The sequence below is a fragment of the Phyllobates terribilis genome, unplaced genomic scaffold, assembly GCF_046119375.1.
Source record: "Phyllobates terribilis strain yellow unplaced genomic scaffold, ASM4611937v1 Scaffold_8__6_contigs__length_399053987, whole genome shotgun sequence".
In the NCBI taxonomy this organism is placed as follows: Eukaryota; Metazoa; Chordata; class Amphibia; order Anura; family Dendrobatidae; genus Phyllobates; species Phyllobates terribilis.
This window is the reverse complement of record NW_027362768.1, coordinates 57,748,219-57,766,026: the sequence shown is the minus strand read 5'-3', so window position 1 is coordinate 57,766,026 and position 17,808 is coordinate 57,748,219. Positions and strand designations below refer to the sequence as shown.

General features: G+C 48.3%; 2 protein-coding genes across 5 annotated transcripts in view; one reads left to right on the top strand and one right to left on the bottom strand.

The window, feature by feature from the left end:
- ODR4 (odr-4 GPCR localization factor homolog) overlaps positions 1-10,610 on the bottom strand; it is a 92,683-nt gene extending 82,073 nt beyond the window's left edge. For 3 of the 4 annotated variants that reach the window (XM_073642982.1, XM_073642980.1, XM_073642983.1), the window contains exon 1: positions 10,453-10,610. The gene's annotated coding sequence lies outside the window, so the exon portion shown is untranslated. Of the gene's footprint in view, positions 1-10,114; positions 10,352-10,452 lie in introns of those variants that run through there. The other variant, XM_073642981.1, reaches the window with a different exon arrangement.
- A 99-nt stretch (positions 10,611-10,709) lies between these two features.
- The window catches only part of TPR (translocated promoter region, nuclear basket protein), a 145,770-nt gene continuing 138,671 nt past the window's right edge, over positions 10,710-17,808 (top strand). Inside the window, exon 1 of the mRNA XM_073642977.1 lies at positions 10,710-10,980. Coding sequence (XP_073499078.1) covers positions 10,830-10,980 — 151 coding nt within the window. The 5' untranslated portion in view covers positions 10,710-10,829. The remainder of the gene's footprint in view (positions 10,981-17,808) is intronic.

Below are 17,808 nucleotides of genomic sequence, written 5' to 3'. Positions count from 1 at the left end.
TGCCAAAAGAAGAGATCTCCTGCAACCAACTGCAGGGTGACTGTCTGTCACTTCTGACACACCCATGACAGATGCGCTTCCAGGATGGCAGAGCGGATCCAACAGGCCATTGTGGCCTTGGAGGCCGGAATACCTCTGCGGTGACCCTCTGGAATCACGAATAAAGAGTCGGAACGTCTGGAAGATGCTGTTCTGGAGAGCTAGAGACGCAGAGCACTGAAAAGGTCTAAACCCTGTGGAGGGATTGTTGCCTAGGATAAGTTGGAAATGGACAAAAGGAAGGACTAATGTTCTCATTAAGGTGGAAAGGGGAAACCACCTTTGGGAGAAAGGAAGGCACTGGACATAGCACCACATTGTGTTACGGGTCCGGGTGGTGGAACCTCTGTGCCGAGGTGCAAGGAGGGACCCAGAGGGGCGTGACTAAGTATCCACCCGAACCGACCCTGGTCGTATGGCAGCAAACGACACCGTGACCAGGGAGGATCAGGGCTGAGGGACCAGGTGCTACTCTGGGGACGACCTTGTAAGAGAGCAGGTGGCTCCCACGGGTCAGATGGCTGGGACTGACCGGTATGGCGGATGGACACGGCAAGCAGGCGGAAGTCTCTGGTAGCTGACAGGTGGTCACAGTTCGAGAAAGCAGGGCAAGTAGCAGTCTTTAGGTTTACCAGGAAGGTGGTCACAGCAAGTGACGGCAGGGTCTCCAGGTAGGCTGGCAGGAAACAGGCAGGTGCTCCCAGGTGAGCGGGCAGACAGACGAGGCGGGTAACAGGCCGGTAACTGGTGGGCGCTCCCAGGTGAGCGGGCTGACGGACACAGCAAGTAACAGGCAGGTAACTGGTGGACGCTTCCAGGTGAGCAGGCAGACAGACGAGGCAGGTAACAGGCAGGTAACTGGTAGACGCTCCCAGGTGAGCGGTCTGACAGACAGGGCAGGCGGATGCTCCCAGGTGAGCAGACAGATAGCCAAGGCAGGTAACAGGCAGGTAACAGGTGAGCGCTCCAGGTAAGCAGGCTGGCAGGCTCGGCAGGTAACGGGCAGATAACAGGCTGGCAGGCAGGACGAGAAGTCAGGCTAGCAGCGGGACCTGAGGGCTGAAGCACAGATCAGACACATTGCAAACAACTTTGCTCGGGCACCTCCATTTTGGAGGAGGTGCCTTATATATGGGAGGTCCTCCGGCAATTGGCCGGGGACTCCTTAGGACGGTGCGCGCGGTCCCTTTAAGAGAGGGGGAGCGCGTGCGCCCTAAGCACACTGCCGGGGAAGGAGCGCGTGCCGGAAGCAGCGGGGAGAGAAGCGCTGGAGGAAGCCGCGCCAGGAGCAGGGAGGTGAGAGGGACGGCGTCTCTGCCTAGCAAGGGGCAGAGACGCCGATGCTACACCTTGTCCTGGTGATGGACAAAAAAGGGCGAGCAGCACGAAAGAGCAGCCAGATCCGAAAGGTGCACCTGATGGAGGTGATGGCCACCAGGAAGTCAACCTTCCAAGGAAGCACGTGGAAAGAAATTTCCCATACGAGCTCAAAGGGGGAACCCTGAAGAGCATTTAGGACCAGATTGAGGTCCCAGGGGTCCACAGGAGTAGCAGAATGAGCAACTCCCTGTAAGAAGATCCTTACCTGATGGCGGGAAGATAGGTTCCTCAGGGACAGAAGAGAAAAGAATATGGGAGCTGCGTGCTCGGCATCGCACCAGAGAAAAAAGACCTTCCAAGTGCGGTGGTAGATGAGGCAGGAAAAATCTCACTCTGATCAAGGTTTGGATGACCTGGTCGGAGAAATTTGTGTGTTTAAGAACTGCAGCTTCAACAGCAATGGCATTAAATTCAAAGACTGAGAATTCTGGTGGAAGGTGGGACCCTGGGAAAGGAGGTCTGGACGATCTGGGAGTCTCCACGGGACGTCTGTGATGAGACTGACCACTTCTGCGTACCAAGCTCTTCTGGGCCAGTCAGGAGCCACAAAAATGACCAGTACTCTCTCCGCCTTGATCTTCTTGAGGAGTCTGGAAACCAGAGACAGAGGTGGAAAGAGATATGGCAGGAGGAACTGCAATCGCAAGGTGGTTAAGAGATCTGGTTACAAAACAAGGAACCTTTGTTGTTCATCTTGGATGCCTCCAGGTCGACATCGGGTGTGCCCCACCTTAGACAGATTTGCCTGACAACTGATGGTTTCAGGAGCTACTTGCCTGAGGATAGACTCCGGCAACTTAGAAAGCCGGCTGCCCAGCTGTCTACTCCAGGAATGTGGACTGCTGATATAGCGGGCACTTTTTTTTTTTAAGGCCAAAGCCAGAATCCAGTGGACCTCCGACACGACGGCTCTGTTTTGAGTTTCGCACAGGTGATTTATGTATGCGATGGCTGAGGCATTTTCGGACTGGATGCGCACGGGGTGACTCATTAAGAGATCCTGCCAGTGCCTAAGGGTGATGTAGATGGCCGTGAGTTCCACGATGCTGATGGGAGGGAGGATTCCTGAGATTTCCAGCGGCCCTGGACCATGAACCAGTGAAATACTGCTCCCTGGAGGAGCAGGCTGGCGTCCGTCGTCACAATCTGCCAGTGTAAATGGGAGAACGAGAGGAGATAGAAGCCACCATAATAGCGACTGTCTTACATGTAGAGTGAGAAGGCTGGGGCTGTCCAGAGAGAAGGTCTTCTGGTCCCAGTGAGTTAGGAGTGTGATCTGCAGAGGACGAGTGTGAAACTGTGCGAAGGGAACCGCCTCTAACGCAGCTACCATGTGGCCCAATACGCTGATGCAGGTCCAAAGTGGACGGGGAGATCGTCATCTGAGAGAACGATTCCTGAGAAGGAGAGAGGAGACCTTTTCTTTGGGAAGAAAGACTATGGCTTGTGCGGTATCGAAAAGCACGCCTGGGAAAACTAAGCGCTGGGCCAGGATCAGAGACAACTTCGCCCTGTTGATGAGCCAGCCAAGGGAAGTCAAATGGAGAATTTCGCAGCACTCCCGGAAGGACGAGTCTTTGATCTGAAGGTCGTCCAGGTAGGAGATGACCAGGATTTCCCTGGGGTGAAGGAAAGCCACGACAGGCGCCATGACAGTCGTGAAGAACCTGGGGACAGAGGCTACCTCGAAGGGAAGCATCATGAATTGAAAGTGAGAATCCTGGACAGCAAAGCGAAGGAACCTCTGATGAGATTCGCAGATCGGGATATGAAAGTAAGCATCTTGAATGTCCACAGAATAGAGGAACTCTGCCGGTTCCATAGAGGCAATCTCTGATCAGAGGAACTCCGTCCGCAAGTGGCGAAGTTGCACTCACTTGTTCAGGAGCTTGAGGTCGAATAAGGGGCAGAACCACCCTTTTTTGGGATCAAAAAGATATTTGAGTAGAAACCTGATTAATGCTCCTGAGGAACGGAAAATATGACGCCGGATTGAAGTAGGGAGGTGATTGCTTGAAAGAACCTGGAAACCAGCGAGGGATCCCTTGGGGGCTGGAATTTGAAAAAACTGTAGCGGAGAACAGATGAAAACTTTATTTTGTAATTGGTGGAAACGACCTCTCTGATCAAGGTGTGGGCGACAGCGCATCCCTAAATAGAAGGGTGTCCCCAGGTGAGAACTACCAGTCATACAGAAGAAAATCTGTTTGACCTGGCTCTGGAGGACTTGCTTTGATGACTTAGTGCTTGCCAGGAAGGAGCCGGCTTGAAGGAGGGTCTCCTCTTCTCCTGTTGTGCAGTGAAACAGTCCTGGACATCCCAGAGGATGAAAATTGACAAAAGTAGCAGAAATGTAGATAGCGGACTGGCTGCCGGGCAGAGCCGCAGAACAGAGCAAAGCCCACGCGAAGGCTCCAGGAGAAGGGGCTGTGTCCAGAAAAAATAGATATCGGGGAAGTCGGGGGTCTAGATTAAAATTAACGACCAGCGAAGTGCGTGGGTCTGTGCGCGTAGACCAAGGATTGTTGATGGGCCCGAAATGAGCCAGGGACCTGGAGGATCTCGTGAGTCCTAGAATGAGCCACCAAGCCCACCAACCTGAACATATTCGTAGTTAGGAGGCGTAGTAGTCTGGGAAGGAGTTGTAGGGAGAAAAGGGATAGTAGTCTGGGGAAGGAGGGAGAATGCCTGTCCTGTAGTGGTCCCAATACCCTCTTCGCAGAAAGAAGACTGACTTCAGTGGCCCTCAAGGCGTCACTGGGATTGGTCAGTCTTCGCCCTGGTACCATCTCGCTAAGGTGGAAGTCTGGGCTGGAGATAAATCGCAAGGAACATCCTCTGGCCACCCTGAGACACTCTTGATGTGTTAGGGAGGTATGTTCCTGCCGCGTACACACAAGAGCACGATGTGGAGGACCACACTATTCTCTTGGTCTTTAGGTGGGAAATGTGGGTGAGCTGTTACACCCTGTTGCCCGTAGTCACAAGGTGAGTTTGAAAGGCAAAGGGAAAAGATTAATTACAAACAACAAGGCCCTAAAAGGAAGAAATGGGTCTGGAAGCTGACCAGAGTCTGCCTCCTATTGACATTAAGCTAAAAAATGATTAGCTTTCTGCCAGTTGGTGGGTGTACACTGCTGAGGAGGAGCTAACCTTTTTGCATATTGACAGAGTCCTAGTGGCAGCAGCATACACCCAGTCTCCTGTGTCACCCAATTAAGCGATAGAGAAATACAAATGTTATGTCATGTCATTACAAAGCACGGCATCACAGTGCTCGGCATTTCTACCACAAAGAATTGTTTCCCGACAAAATAGACCTTCAGGGTGGCTTTCTATATTAGCATTACTGGAAATCCTTGTACATTTATTTGATGACTAAAAGTGGTGGTGGCATTTATATATACACATTATATGGTAGTAATATGTGTATACAATATATGGTGGTGTAATATATATATATATATATATATATATATATATATACACACACACACACTATATGGATGTAATATGTGTATACAATATATTTCAAACTATAAGATGCACTTTTCCCCAAAATTTTGGATGAGAATTGGAGTGAGTATTATAGTTGGAATTTAGCTTACCAGGGGAAGGGGGGCAGCGGTGGTGGAGTGGGGCTCACAGGAGGCAGAGTCTCTGCTACAGGAAGCTGTCGGTGGCAGGAGTGAGGCAATGCTGCGGACCCTGGGCTGGGAGGTGGGGTGGGCTCGGCGGTGCGAGTCAGCGGGCTGTGGGCTTCAACAAGATAGTGGATGTGAGGCAGGAGCAGAGTCCATGCTCTGCCCATTGATTTTGCGACAGTGGGCTTCAGGAAAATGGCAGATGGAGGAGGAGCATGTGCAGATGTACCACCGCTGGGCAGGGCTGTGGAGTCAATAAGCCAAACCTCTGAATCAGACTCCTCAGTTTCACCGACTCCTGACTCCACAGCAATGCCTCACTACTGAGCATGTACATAAAGTGCAACACAGATTCATCTCCACTAAAAGCCTAGATCCTTAGATCAGGAATACAACAGACATTTACAGGATATTTCATAACTTTCCCATTTTGTTCTGAAAAAAATTTACAGCACATACTGCATTGGACCATTGAACCCATTTTATTATATATTTTAGGTATCGGTCCATTTTATACCGACTCCACAGCGCTGCCGCCAGGACATCCTCTCTCCAAGTCTGGAGCACGCAGCATTGCACCATTCCTATTGCCACAAGTTTCCTGCAGAACCACACTGCCTCCTGTGACTCAATTGCGCCCCCCCCCCAGTAAGTTGCCTTAAATTCTAACTATAAGACGGACCCCCATTTTATTAATAATTTTTTTTCTTACTTTGCTCCTCAAAATTTGGAGCGCGTCTTGTGGTCCAGTCTTATTCAGGGCTGTGGAGTCAGTAAGCCAATCCTCCAACTCCTCAATTTCCTTGACTCCACAGCCCTGCCTCACTACTGAGCATGTACATAAAGTGCAGCACAGATTCTTCTCAACTAAAAGCAGAGATACTTAGATCAGGAATAGAACATTTCAGAACTTTCCCAAATTCTCATGAAAACTTTTACAGCACATACTGCATTGGACTACTGTAGCCAATTTATTATATATTTCAGGAGACGGAGTCAGTCCATTTTATACTGACCTCACCAAAATGGACACAGACTCCAACTCCACAGGCCTGGTCTTATAGTCTGCAAAATACGGTATATGTACAGTGGCAATGTAAAAGTTTAAGCACCCCTGGTCTATTTTAGAGAAAATAAATAAATATAAGTATATATATGAGAGAGAGAGAGATGCACACATACATATACACACACATATCACTCTCTCGAGATATGTATGTATATATTTATATATAGAGATATAAAATGTATATCTCTAATATATATCTCTAATATATATATCTCTCTCTCTCTTATATATATATATATATATATATACACACATACATACATACACAGTACAGACCAAAAGTTTGGACACACCTCATTTAAAGATTTTTCTGTATCTTAATGACTTTGTAAATTGTACATTCACACTGAAGGCATCAAAACTATGAATTAACACATGTGGAATTATATACTTAACAAAAAAGTGTGAAACAACTGAAAATATGTCTTATTTTCTAGGTTCTTCAAAGTAGCCACCTGTTGCTTTGATGACTGCTTTGCACACTCTTGGCATTCTCTTGATGAGCTACAAGAGGTAGTCACCGGAAATGGTCTTCCAACAATCTTGAAGGAGTTCCCAGAGATGCTTAGCACTTGTTGGTCCTTTTGCCTTTACTCTGCAGTCCAGCTCACCCCAAACCATCTCGATTGGGTTCAGGTCTGGTGACTGTGGAGGCCAGGTCATCTGGCGTAGCCCCCCATCACTCTCGTTCTTGGTAAAATAGCCCTTACACAGCCTGGAGGTGTGTTTGAGGTCATTGTCCTCTTGAAAAATAAATGATGGTCCAACTAAACGCAAACTGGATGGAATAGCATGCCGCTGCAAGATGATGTTGGTAACCATGCTGGTTCAGTATGCCTTCAATTTTGAATAAATCCCAAACAGTGTCACCAGCAAAGCACCCCCACACCATCACACCTCCTCCTCCATGCTTCACGGTGGGAACCAGGCATGTAGAGTTCATCTGTTCACCTTTTCTGCGTCGCACAAAGACACTGTGGTTGGAACCAAAGATCTCAAATTTGGACTCATCAGACCAAAGCACAGATTTCCACTGGTCTAATGTCCATTCCTTGTGTTCTTTAGCCCAAACAAGTCTCTTCTGCTTGTTGCCTGTCCTTAGCAGTGGTTTCCTAGCAGTTATTTTACCATGAAGGCCTGCTGCACAAAGTCTCCTCTTAACAGTTGTTGAAGAGATGTGTCTGCTGCTAGAACTCTATGTGGCATTAACCTGCGATTACTGAGGCTGGTGACTCGGATAAACTTATCCTCAGAAGCAGAGGTGACTCTTGGTCTTCCTTTCCTGGGGCGGCCCTCATGTGAGCCAGTTTCTTGGTAGCGCTTGATGGTTTTTACAACTGCACTTGGGGACACTTTCAAAGTTTTCCCAATTTTTCGCTCTGACTGGCCTTCATTTCTTAAAATAATGATGGCCACTCGTTTTTCTTTACTTAGAATTTGTATTATGGCAAGAAAAAAGCAGCTAACAGTCTATTCAGTAGGACTATCAGCTGTGTATCCAACAGACTTCTGCACAACACAACTGATGGTCCCAACCCCATTTATAAGGCAAGAAATCCCACTTATTAAACCTGACAGGGCACACCTGTGAAGTGAAAACCATTTCCGGTGACTACCTCTTGAAGCTCATCAAGAGAATGCCAAGAGTGTGCAAAGCAGTCATCAAAGCAAAAGGTGGCCACTTTGAAGAACCTAGAATATAAGATATATTTTCGGTTGTTTCACATTTTTTTGTTAAATATATAATTCCACATGTGTTAATTCATCGTTTTGATGCCTTCAGTGTGAATGTACAATTTTCATAGTCATGAAAATACAGAAAATTCTTTAAATGAGAAGGTGTGTCCAAACTTTTGGTCTGTACTGATTATATTATATATATATATATATATATATATGAGTATGATTCATATATGAGCTTCACAACAGGCAGTGTCAGACTATACGGATTGGATATCAGGTGTGGAACATAGCTTGCTCATATAAACATGAGCTATGTCCATTGTTTAATAGAAAACTAGCAATGAATTCTCGTTGGGCTAATTTATGTGTATAATATACAGCCATAACCCAATAAATAAGGGACTGGGTTAGGCATTCCCACTAATACTTCTTTCCACCTTACTACGGACTGGGTTTCGTGGGTCACTATTTAATAGACGGTGACCGTGTATGCATTTATTAATGCACATTTTGCACAAATTTATTCATTTTAAGAGCAATTTTCAATAAACACTACATTTTATTTTCCATTCACATTTTCCCTTCCCATTTTATACTTCATGTAATGATGGTGGTGTATACCAGTGAATGGCAGTCTAATGAGATATGATCTCTATTTCTGGGCAAAAAGAATGGACATGCTGCTTTTTCAGTACCTAAAATTCAGTCAGGAAAAATCCTGATCATATGCACAGATCTGCCTAAGTCTCATAGGAAATCATGGGATAAGGATTGTAATGCGTATAAGGCCAATTCAGCGCGCAATTGCCGCATAAAAAAAAAAAAAAAAAAATGCACCGTGTGCACATAGCCTAACTCTGTACATATTCTTTGGTAATAAAAGCTCTTAGTCTGCTCGAATGGCTCTCTTTAGTCTTTTACTTATGTTGTCTGCGTCTGGCTTGTTAGCGTTTGCTTATACTATTTGTCTTTCTTTGATGATCTTTTTGTTCTCTTCTGTTAACAATGACTGCAGAGGTCTCTTCTGCCTCTTGTTTATTGTCCTTTTTAGTAATAATAGTCTTTATACGTGTCCATAATTCCACAGGCTTTCTTTCGTCTGAGTCCAGTGATATAAATCAGTTGGGCAGACCGTTCCAAAAAAGTTCAGGTATGTTGGTCAAATTGAAGTTGGAAACTACTTGTTGTTTAGCCCGTTTGCTCTACTTGCCTCTAATCTTTGCGGTCAAAAGTTAATTATCAGTTCCACAGTCAGCTCCTGGCCTTGTTTTCGTGGTAATGATCGACGACCTCCATCTTTGGCGAACACATACATTGTCAATCTGATTTTTATAGGCTCCATTCAGTGATGTCCATGTGTATAGTCTTTGTTTACGATTTTGGAAGGTGTTCATGATGTAAAGTTGATCTGCTGAACAAAATTCAATGAAACTTCCTCCAGCTTCATTTCGCTCACTAAGTCCAAAGTTTCCAACAACTAGTGCATGTTTGCCATGGCCCACTTTGGCATTCAAGTCTCCCATGATAATGATTAAGGTTTGCTTGGGTGTTTGTGGACTTCATCTTGAACTTGATCGTATAATAGCTAGAAGTCCTTCTCCTCGGCTTCTGCTGTTGAATAGACTTGTATAACTAACATGAACTGGTGCTCCTTGTAGTCTTATCAAGATGACTATCACTGACTGCATTGTACTTTAGGACAGTGCCAGACAACCTTTGGTTGAGAGTAATAGAATAGAACTAAGAACTACTCTAAGAGAAGCCAAATATTGCCTGCTGGTGATTTTGCAAGATTTATAACAGCAGCTTGTCAAGCGGTGAGAGGGAGGTAGCCGATCAGCTAACTGCTGTATAGAAGTCAATGGGCTGGAGAGAGGTGGCTGGTATGTTGGGAGTTCATTTCTCTCTAGGAATGAAACTACTGCACACTCTTGGGCAGGCACTGGAGGCTGAGCTCATTGCAGAATAGCAGCAGATACAAAAAGCAAGTCAGTTGAAAAGTTGCTTATTTTCATATAATCTAACTAACCAAAGCAAATTTAAGAGCTTATCCCTTTAACGCTTTTCTTTGGTTTATTGCTTAGGAGACGGATCATCACTGCTGTTCAGCTTGTAAGTGCTGTACTTTAGCCGGCCGGGATTAGGAGGAAACCGTGCACCAGTGATCCTGGAAAGCTTCAGATCAGAGCTTACAAGCTCAACAGAAAAGAGGTTGTAAGCACTGCACATCTTCAGCTAAGAGCAGTGGTCGGTCTCCAAAGCAACAAGCTGTAAACAAAAAAAAAAGTATTAATAATACCTCAAGACTGGCTGAAAACATTAATAAACAGTAAATTGCTTGTATTCAGGATCCGACAGCGCCATTTAGGGTGATGGGAATGACACTTCACTGCTCAGTAAACCCCAATACTGTGCAGTAGTGCAGCATGGCCCCAGCTAAGGCAGGCATGGTGGGCATGACCATATGGTGCAGAGTGTGGCCCCGGCTCTGGGGCAGGGGGCTAGCAGATAACATGCGTCCCTCCATGCCCCTCACTGGCTCTGAGCAGCACCGACCACAACGGGGTAATGTGGAGCACATACCCGGGGGCTAAGCATTACAGCGCACACCTCACTCAGAATCACACGACCCCTTACCTAATACCTTCCCTGAGCTGAGAGGACTTCTGCAGGCCGGCAGCCAATCACTCTCCAGACTCCACGCCACGTGACCTACGCGGTGCGGGGCTGTTCTTCTGTACAAGCTTCCGTCCGCTGTAATACAGGCCGGTCTACAGAAACATGGCCGTCACGTCGCCATTGACCAAGGAAGTTCTCTGCTTGGGACCATGCACTACACTTACCAGACTACTTTGCGCTGCACCGGAAGTCGCTGTTATTTTACGTCACGCTGTCGCCCAATTGGCGAGCTTTTCGAAAAAGTATAGTTTCCCAGCAGCCCCCGGGGCTCGGGTAGGCGGCATTTGTAAGCCTTGTTATCCTGCTTGTGTGACCCAGAGACTGCGTCCGACAAGATGGCGGCGGTTCTTCAGCAAGTGCTGGAGAAGGCCGAGCTGGCCAAGCTGCCCAAAGCCGTGCAGGGCAAACTGGAGCGGTACTTAGCGGAGCAGCAGAGTGACATGGAGCAGCTGAAGTCCCGGCATGAGAAGTTCCTCGTGGACTGTGGTATGGGATCTGGCTGGCGCTGCAAGGGAGCAGGGTGTCGGGTGGGCTGAGGCTGCGCGCTCCTCGCTCTCCAGGACGCCATGTAGTCCCTATGGGGGAGTCCTGTCCTCGTCATCTGCGGAGACCCCGTCCTATTTCATAACTACAGAATAACGCCCCATCATTATGGTGGAGATGTGATCTCCAGCACTATATGTTCTGGGTTGTGCTGGTTGTACATTAATGCTCTCAGGTCCTGTATGTTTCTTACAGCACTATATGTAGTGAGCTCGTGGAACATTAACGTTCTCAGGTCCTGTATGTTTCTTCCAGCACTATATGTCCTGCATTGTGCTGGTGGAACATTAGTGCTCTCAGAGGTCCTGTATGGTTCCTTTAGTGCAGTGTTTCCCAAACTCCAGTCCTCACAGACCCCACAGGTCATGTTTTCAGGATCTCCTTAGTGTTGCACAGGTGAGAGAATTCCTGATGCCTCGATGATACTTCCATCACCTGTGTAAGGCTATGTGCCCACGATGCAGAAAATTTCTGCAGCATTTCTGCATCTCCCTGGCAGAAAAAAACGCATGCAGATTGTGCATGCGTTTTTCCAGCAGAATACTTGCGGATCCACATGCGGGTTCACATGCGTTTCCGCATGCAGATTGACAAGCACTTTCCAGGCGATAGCATCACTTGGAAAGTGCTTGACAACTAGGTCACACTATAAATCCATGCAAACAGCATGGATTTATACAGTGTGAACCGTAAAAATTAAAACAAATAAAGCTATACTCACCCCCGAGGCCCCGGCGTGGCTGCAGCGCTGCTTCCTGTCTGGTTCCCGGCTGCCGGCATATCGCGAGACAGAGCGGTGAAGGGCCTGCGGTCACATGACTGTGACGTCACCGAAGGTACTTCAGCGCTGCTGGCATTCAGAGAGAAGACGGCGGACAGGTGAATATAAACTTTATTTGTTATTTTATTCTTTTTTTACAGGTACAATGGTACCCAGATCTGGATGAGAGTCTCCTCTCCTCCAGAACTGGGTACCATCCGCACATAGAGACGCATAGAAGCCGCTTGTAAAAATGTACAGTCGCGGTTTCTGTGCGTCTCAATGCAAGTCAATGGCTGGAGTTCCGCTGCGCTTCCGCAAAATTAAATGACATGCTGCGGATTTTTGTACGAAGCATAAACGCTGCGGAAAAATCCGCAGCATGTGCATAGAACATGCGGAATCCCCTTGGGGACCATGGGGTGCGGATTACCTAGCGGTTCACAAGCGTTTCCGCTGCGGAAATTCCGCAGCATAAACGCTTGAAAAACGCTACGTGGGCACACAGCCTAACACTAAGTTAGAGATCCTGAAAACATGACCTGTGGGGGGCCATGAGGACTGGAGTTTGGGGAAACACAGCTTTAGTGTTATATCTTGTATTGGAGGGTACATTAGTGCTCTCATAGAGGTCCTGTATGTTTCATCCTGTACTATGGGTACTGTGTTGTGCCGGAGTACATTAGTGCTCTCCTAGAGGTCCTGACCTTACAACATACTTAACATATCATCATGCAGAGTGCTAATCGGCCCATAGACGTCAGCTGAAAGTTGAATACTGCTGTGTCCCCCACGTCTGCAGGAGCCAGGCAGCTAGTGAACATACGCTCCTGGGGCATCACCCCTTATATTACTGGCTAAGGAGTAACTAAACCTTCAATTTTTTTTTATAATTTGTTATATTCTTAGCAGAAGTTACTTGTTTGGAGTACAGATGATGGCAGTGAGTCAGTACCTTTGTTCTCCTGAGTGTTGCACCTATCAGCACACTCTCCAGCAGCTGCCTATCTCCAGAGATGGTGCTCATTCACGTGTCGGTTTCTTCTCGCGTACATCATGCTCTCAGATGAGGTGGCAAAAACTTGATGACATTCACTTTAAAATATTTTTCGATTGTTGCTTTCTCCTTTTCTCAGCCCAGTTCCAATCTCCTGCACACCATGATAACAATAGTGACCGGCTGGCTGGCTGGCTCAGCGTGGTCTTTGATAACTGAAGTCACTTTATCAGTGTGAGGGCTCGCTCAGATGAGCATATAGCACGGCCGAGTGCTATGCAGTGTTTTCTTTAATAACCCCCCATGACAGCACACAGGAGGATGTAACCCCGCCCTAATAGGGACAGGAAATATGAAGAGGTTTAAATAGCCCCTCCCACATCCTCCCTCCAGTGTTATTTCCTGTCCCTATCAGGGATGAAGAGGTCATTCCCTGGTGTGCTGGGCTGGCGACAGGCACTGGGGAGAAAACTACAAGCCGGGCAGCGGAGGATCGAGCGGTTTACCTCTCCTCCTCACATGCGCTGCTCCCTTCTCCTCCGGATTCGGGACTCCCTCCTCCAGTCCTCACTCTCGGGCAAGGTCTGCAGGATCTTCTGGCCAGAGGCCTCTTTGAGCTCTCTGGCCCATCTCCTCCTCCTCCCCCCCTTCCCTGCTGGATGCGCGGGCGATGCTGATATCCAGGATGTGGAGCGCACGCCGCGGCGCCAGAAGTGACGTCGGGCGGTGGATGATGACGTCACTCCCGGCCGTTATGCATTTCACATAGAGCGCAGCAGACGAAGGGGGGGGAAAGAACGGTGATAGCCGCCGGTGATCACACCTGTCTTCACCTAGACCCCAAGGTAGAAGCCCTCTTATCAGAGGAAGGCGCTGGTCCTGTCGCCCATAAAGGAGCCCTGGACAGGAAGACATCTGCAGGTAGGACAAAACCATGTCTGTTGAAGCATCTTCTCTCTCTGCACCTGTAGAGCCTAGGTCCGGTCCCAGTAAGTATGGCACTGGTAGTCCATCTCCCAGATGCAGGTAATACTGATTATAGCTCCCTTTCCCTTCTCCCCTCTCTTGTAGGGAGACAAGGAACCTGTGACGCGCCCCTGGGCCTGTGTCGCGCTGCGTTGCGCACGCGGGAGCTTACCCGGAGCCGGATCTCTTGAGGGTTGTAGTCTCGTGGCGGTGATCCGGTCCGTGCCCAGGGAGTCAGACTAAGTGGCGCTGTATCAGCGGTAGATGATGGACGACTACGCCACCCGTTGAATGCAGCTATGGAGCTGCCGCTGCAGGGCAGACCGCTGAGGCCGGTGGAAGGATGGTGCAGCGTGGATGGTATAACCCCCAACGGGAGGGGTATGGCCTCAGGGCAGCCGACGTGGATGATGGGGGTAGCAGGAACCACTCAGAGACGATGCGGTGTAGTTCAGGGTCTTTACTGGTGACAAAGATAGACCCTCCCGGAGTACTGGCTAGCGGTTGGGGCCTGGTCAGTCCTTGAGCAGATGGGATCTCCCCTGGCCAGGCGGAGTTGTAGGCCTCCCAAACTAACGATACTCTTCTGGCTACCTTGCTAGAAGCGGGTATAAGTAGCCCACGTCCCTGAGTGTACCGTGTGGTGCTCACCCGTATGGCCGGTGACTCGGGGCCTTCTAGTAGCTTCCGCTCCACGACGGCGGTGCTGGTCCCACGCGTGTGACCGTGCCTTCGGGTTTCTGGGCCAGAGGACCTGCAATCCCCTGCCGGTCGGTTTCTGCTGCTGGATAGGAGTTAGTCCCCACAGCCTCGGACTCCGGGTCCGGAGATAACTTCTCAGTCAGGGCGAGCTCTGCAGCTGCCAGCCCCTGACTCCTTGTAGTACTGCTCCCACAGAGCTCCTGATGTTCTTTCCTATATCTGCTTCTCTTCTCTGTCTCTACTTCTTCTCTACTCACTAACCCTGCCTCAGCCCTAGGTTTATATAGGGGAAGTTCTTCCCCTCCCAGGACTGGGCAGGAGGTGTGGCATGCACAGGATCCCTGACCAAGAGACCTCCCACCTGCTCTCAGACATAACATTGCCGTTACTGTGGAAACCAGACCCCTGGGGTGCCACACCTGCATCTGGAGACTAAGCTAAACCGTCACGCAGATGTCCCATCTGTACAGAAAAGCTATCGTCCTCCCATAGAACGCCCCTATGCAAGGACTGTACGGAGAAAGTTATCAGGCAGAAACAATCTTCCTTAATGGAAGAAATAAATGGGAATTGTACGTCAAGAGATCAAATCCTCCTTAGCCTCAGTCGCTCTCCCTACGCCCTCACCTAGTCAGGATACTACATCTACTCCCTCAGCAGCCAAAAAGAGGAAGATCAGCCTGCCAGAGGGAGGGGAGGAAGACTCTCAAGATGAGATATATATTTTGGAAAATCTTCCAGAGGAAGGTGAACTGAGTCCAACTCCTGATAACTTCCAGCCCGAAAGATATTACTTTCCATCAGATAGCTTGGAGGAACTCCTCATGGCAGTAAGGAGAACTATGGAGGTCGAGGAAGAAAAGGTTCCCCAGACAGTACAGGATCAGATGTTTGGGGGGCTGCGTTCCAGGAAGAAATTAGTGTTCCCTATACACCAGAGTATTAGGGACTTAGTCCTAGAGGAATGGGAATCTCCGGAATGAGGTTGAATACCCCTACGGAGTTAAAGGATAGATTTCCTGTAGACAACAAGACTGCAGAATGCTGGTCTGAAGTCCCAAGAGTGGATATCCAGATTGCACAAGTGGCAAAGAAGACCACATTGCCCTTGGAAGATTCCTCTCAACTAAAGGACCCCTTGGAACGCAAAATGGAGGGACTATGAAAGTTCTGGGAGACCTCGGCAGCACTACTAAACACCAACGCAGTCTCTATGGGCGTAGCTTGATCAATGGCTCGATCAACTGGAGGAACACCTAGTCTCGGGCACCCCCAGAGAAGACATCTTAGCATCCCTACCGCTTCAACAGAAAGCTACGGGGTTTTTAGCAGATGCTTCTGCAGAATCAGTGAGAGTGGCGGCAAGATTATCTGGGTTATCAAACTCCGTGAGAAGGGCCCTATGGTTGAAATCCTGGAGCGGTGATGTGGCATCAAAAATGAAGTTGTGTTCCATCCCCTTTAAAGGGAAATACATGTTCGGGCCAGCCCTAGATGATCTTCTCGAGAAAGCCTCAGACAATAAGGCAGCCCTCCCGGAACCTAGAAATGTAAGTAAAAGGCCTTTTCGTCCCTCCCAGGAGCAGACCCCCAATATAGGGGTAAAGGGAAAAACAGGACGATGGAGCTACCCAAAAGGAAGAGGAGGCAAGAATCTTTTTCTTTCCCGAAATCAGCATCAGAACAAACCATGATGTCAGGACAGTCGGGGGGCCGCATCTCGAATTTTCTTCCTCCAGTGGAAAGAAATCTGCTCAGACCCCATGGGTCCTGAGGGTAGTCGAGTTTGGAGTAAAAATAAATCTCTCCTATCCTCCACAGAGAATAAAGTTAACGCAGCTCTCTTCTCAAAGTCGGCAGGCCACCCTGATATCCGGTCTAACAGACCTATTGTCCTCAGGGGTGATATCCCTGGAATCCATCAGATCGACGGTCCCGCTGATAGGACAGGACCATGTCATGGCCACAATCGATCTCCAGGATGCATATTACCACATCTCCATACATCCACTTTACAGGAGGTTCTTAAGAATCGCAGTGGTTCAGTGGGAACAAATGGTCCACTACCAGTTCAATGTTCTCCCATTCGGGATATCATCAACCCCGCAAATATTTACAAAGGTCATGGCAGAAGTCATAGCTTATATCAGGGGTCAGACTATTTCAATAGTACCATACCTCGACGACCTGTTATTAATCGGGTCCTCAGTACCATTACTCCAGGAACATATACAGATGACCACTCAGATCCTATCTTCTCTGGGCTGGTTACTGAACCACAAAAAATCGGATATGGTTCCCTCCATGACAAAAACTTTTCTAGGAGTACGATTGGATTCCCACAGCCAGATGTCATTTCTGCCTAAACGAAAACAGGTCATACTAAAAGCGAAGATCAATGTCCTAAGAAGCAGATCATCAGTATCATTGAGAGATGCCACGTCTATACTCGGGTCTATGACATCCTGTATCCAGATGGTGGCCTGGGCTCAGGCACGTACCCGAACATTTCAGACCCACATCCTTACAAATTGGGACAGATCTCCACGGTCTTTGAACAGGAGAATTCCTATATCACCATGGGTAAAAACCTCTCTTCTGGTGGCTGAGCGTGAAGAATCTGAACAGAGGAGTACCATGAATCCAGAATCCTCTAGTAACCATAAGAGTGGATGCCAGCAGGAAGGGATGGGGAGCCATGGTCTCCCAAGAGCTATTCCAGGGTATATGGACCAAAGAGGTGAGCCTGCGCTCATCAAATTTCCGAGAATTAAAGGCCGTAGAAGAAGTACTCAGAGCAGCAGAGCCTCTAGTCCAGAAAACCCACATACAGATATTTTCAGACAATATCACCACAGTAGTCCACCTTCATCATCAAGGGGGCACAAGACACGAAAGCTTAAAAGCAGTCTCTGCGAGAATATTTTCCTGGGCCAATGAACATCTTCTATCCCTGTCGGCTCTTCATATCAAAGGTTCAGTCAACGTCCAGGCCGATTTCTTAAGCAGAACATAGATTCATCCAGGAGATTGGAGCCTAAACCAAGACGTCTTCCAGATGTTAGTCGAGAGATGGGGCTATCCAGAGGTAGATCTCTTCGTCGGGCACCAGAAGGCGAAGGTAGCTTAATATTTCCCCCTGAATCCAAACAGCCCTTGCTTGGGCGTGGACGCATTCCCTCACCAATGGGAATTCAAACTAGCATATGCCTTTCCCCCACTGCCTATTCTTTCAAAAACCTTACAAAAGATAAGGACCAAAGGGACCAGAGTATTCCTAGTGGCTCCTCTGGCCAAAAAGAAGTTGGTTCGGGACGTTAACCAGTCTGAGTGTGGAGAGCCCTCT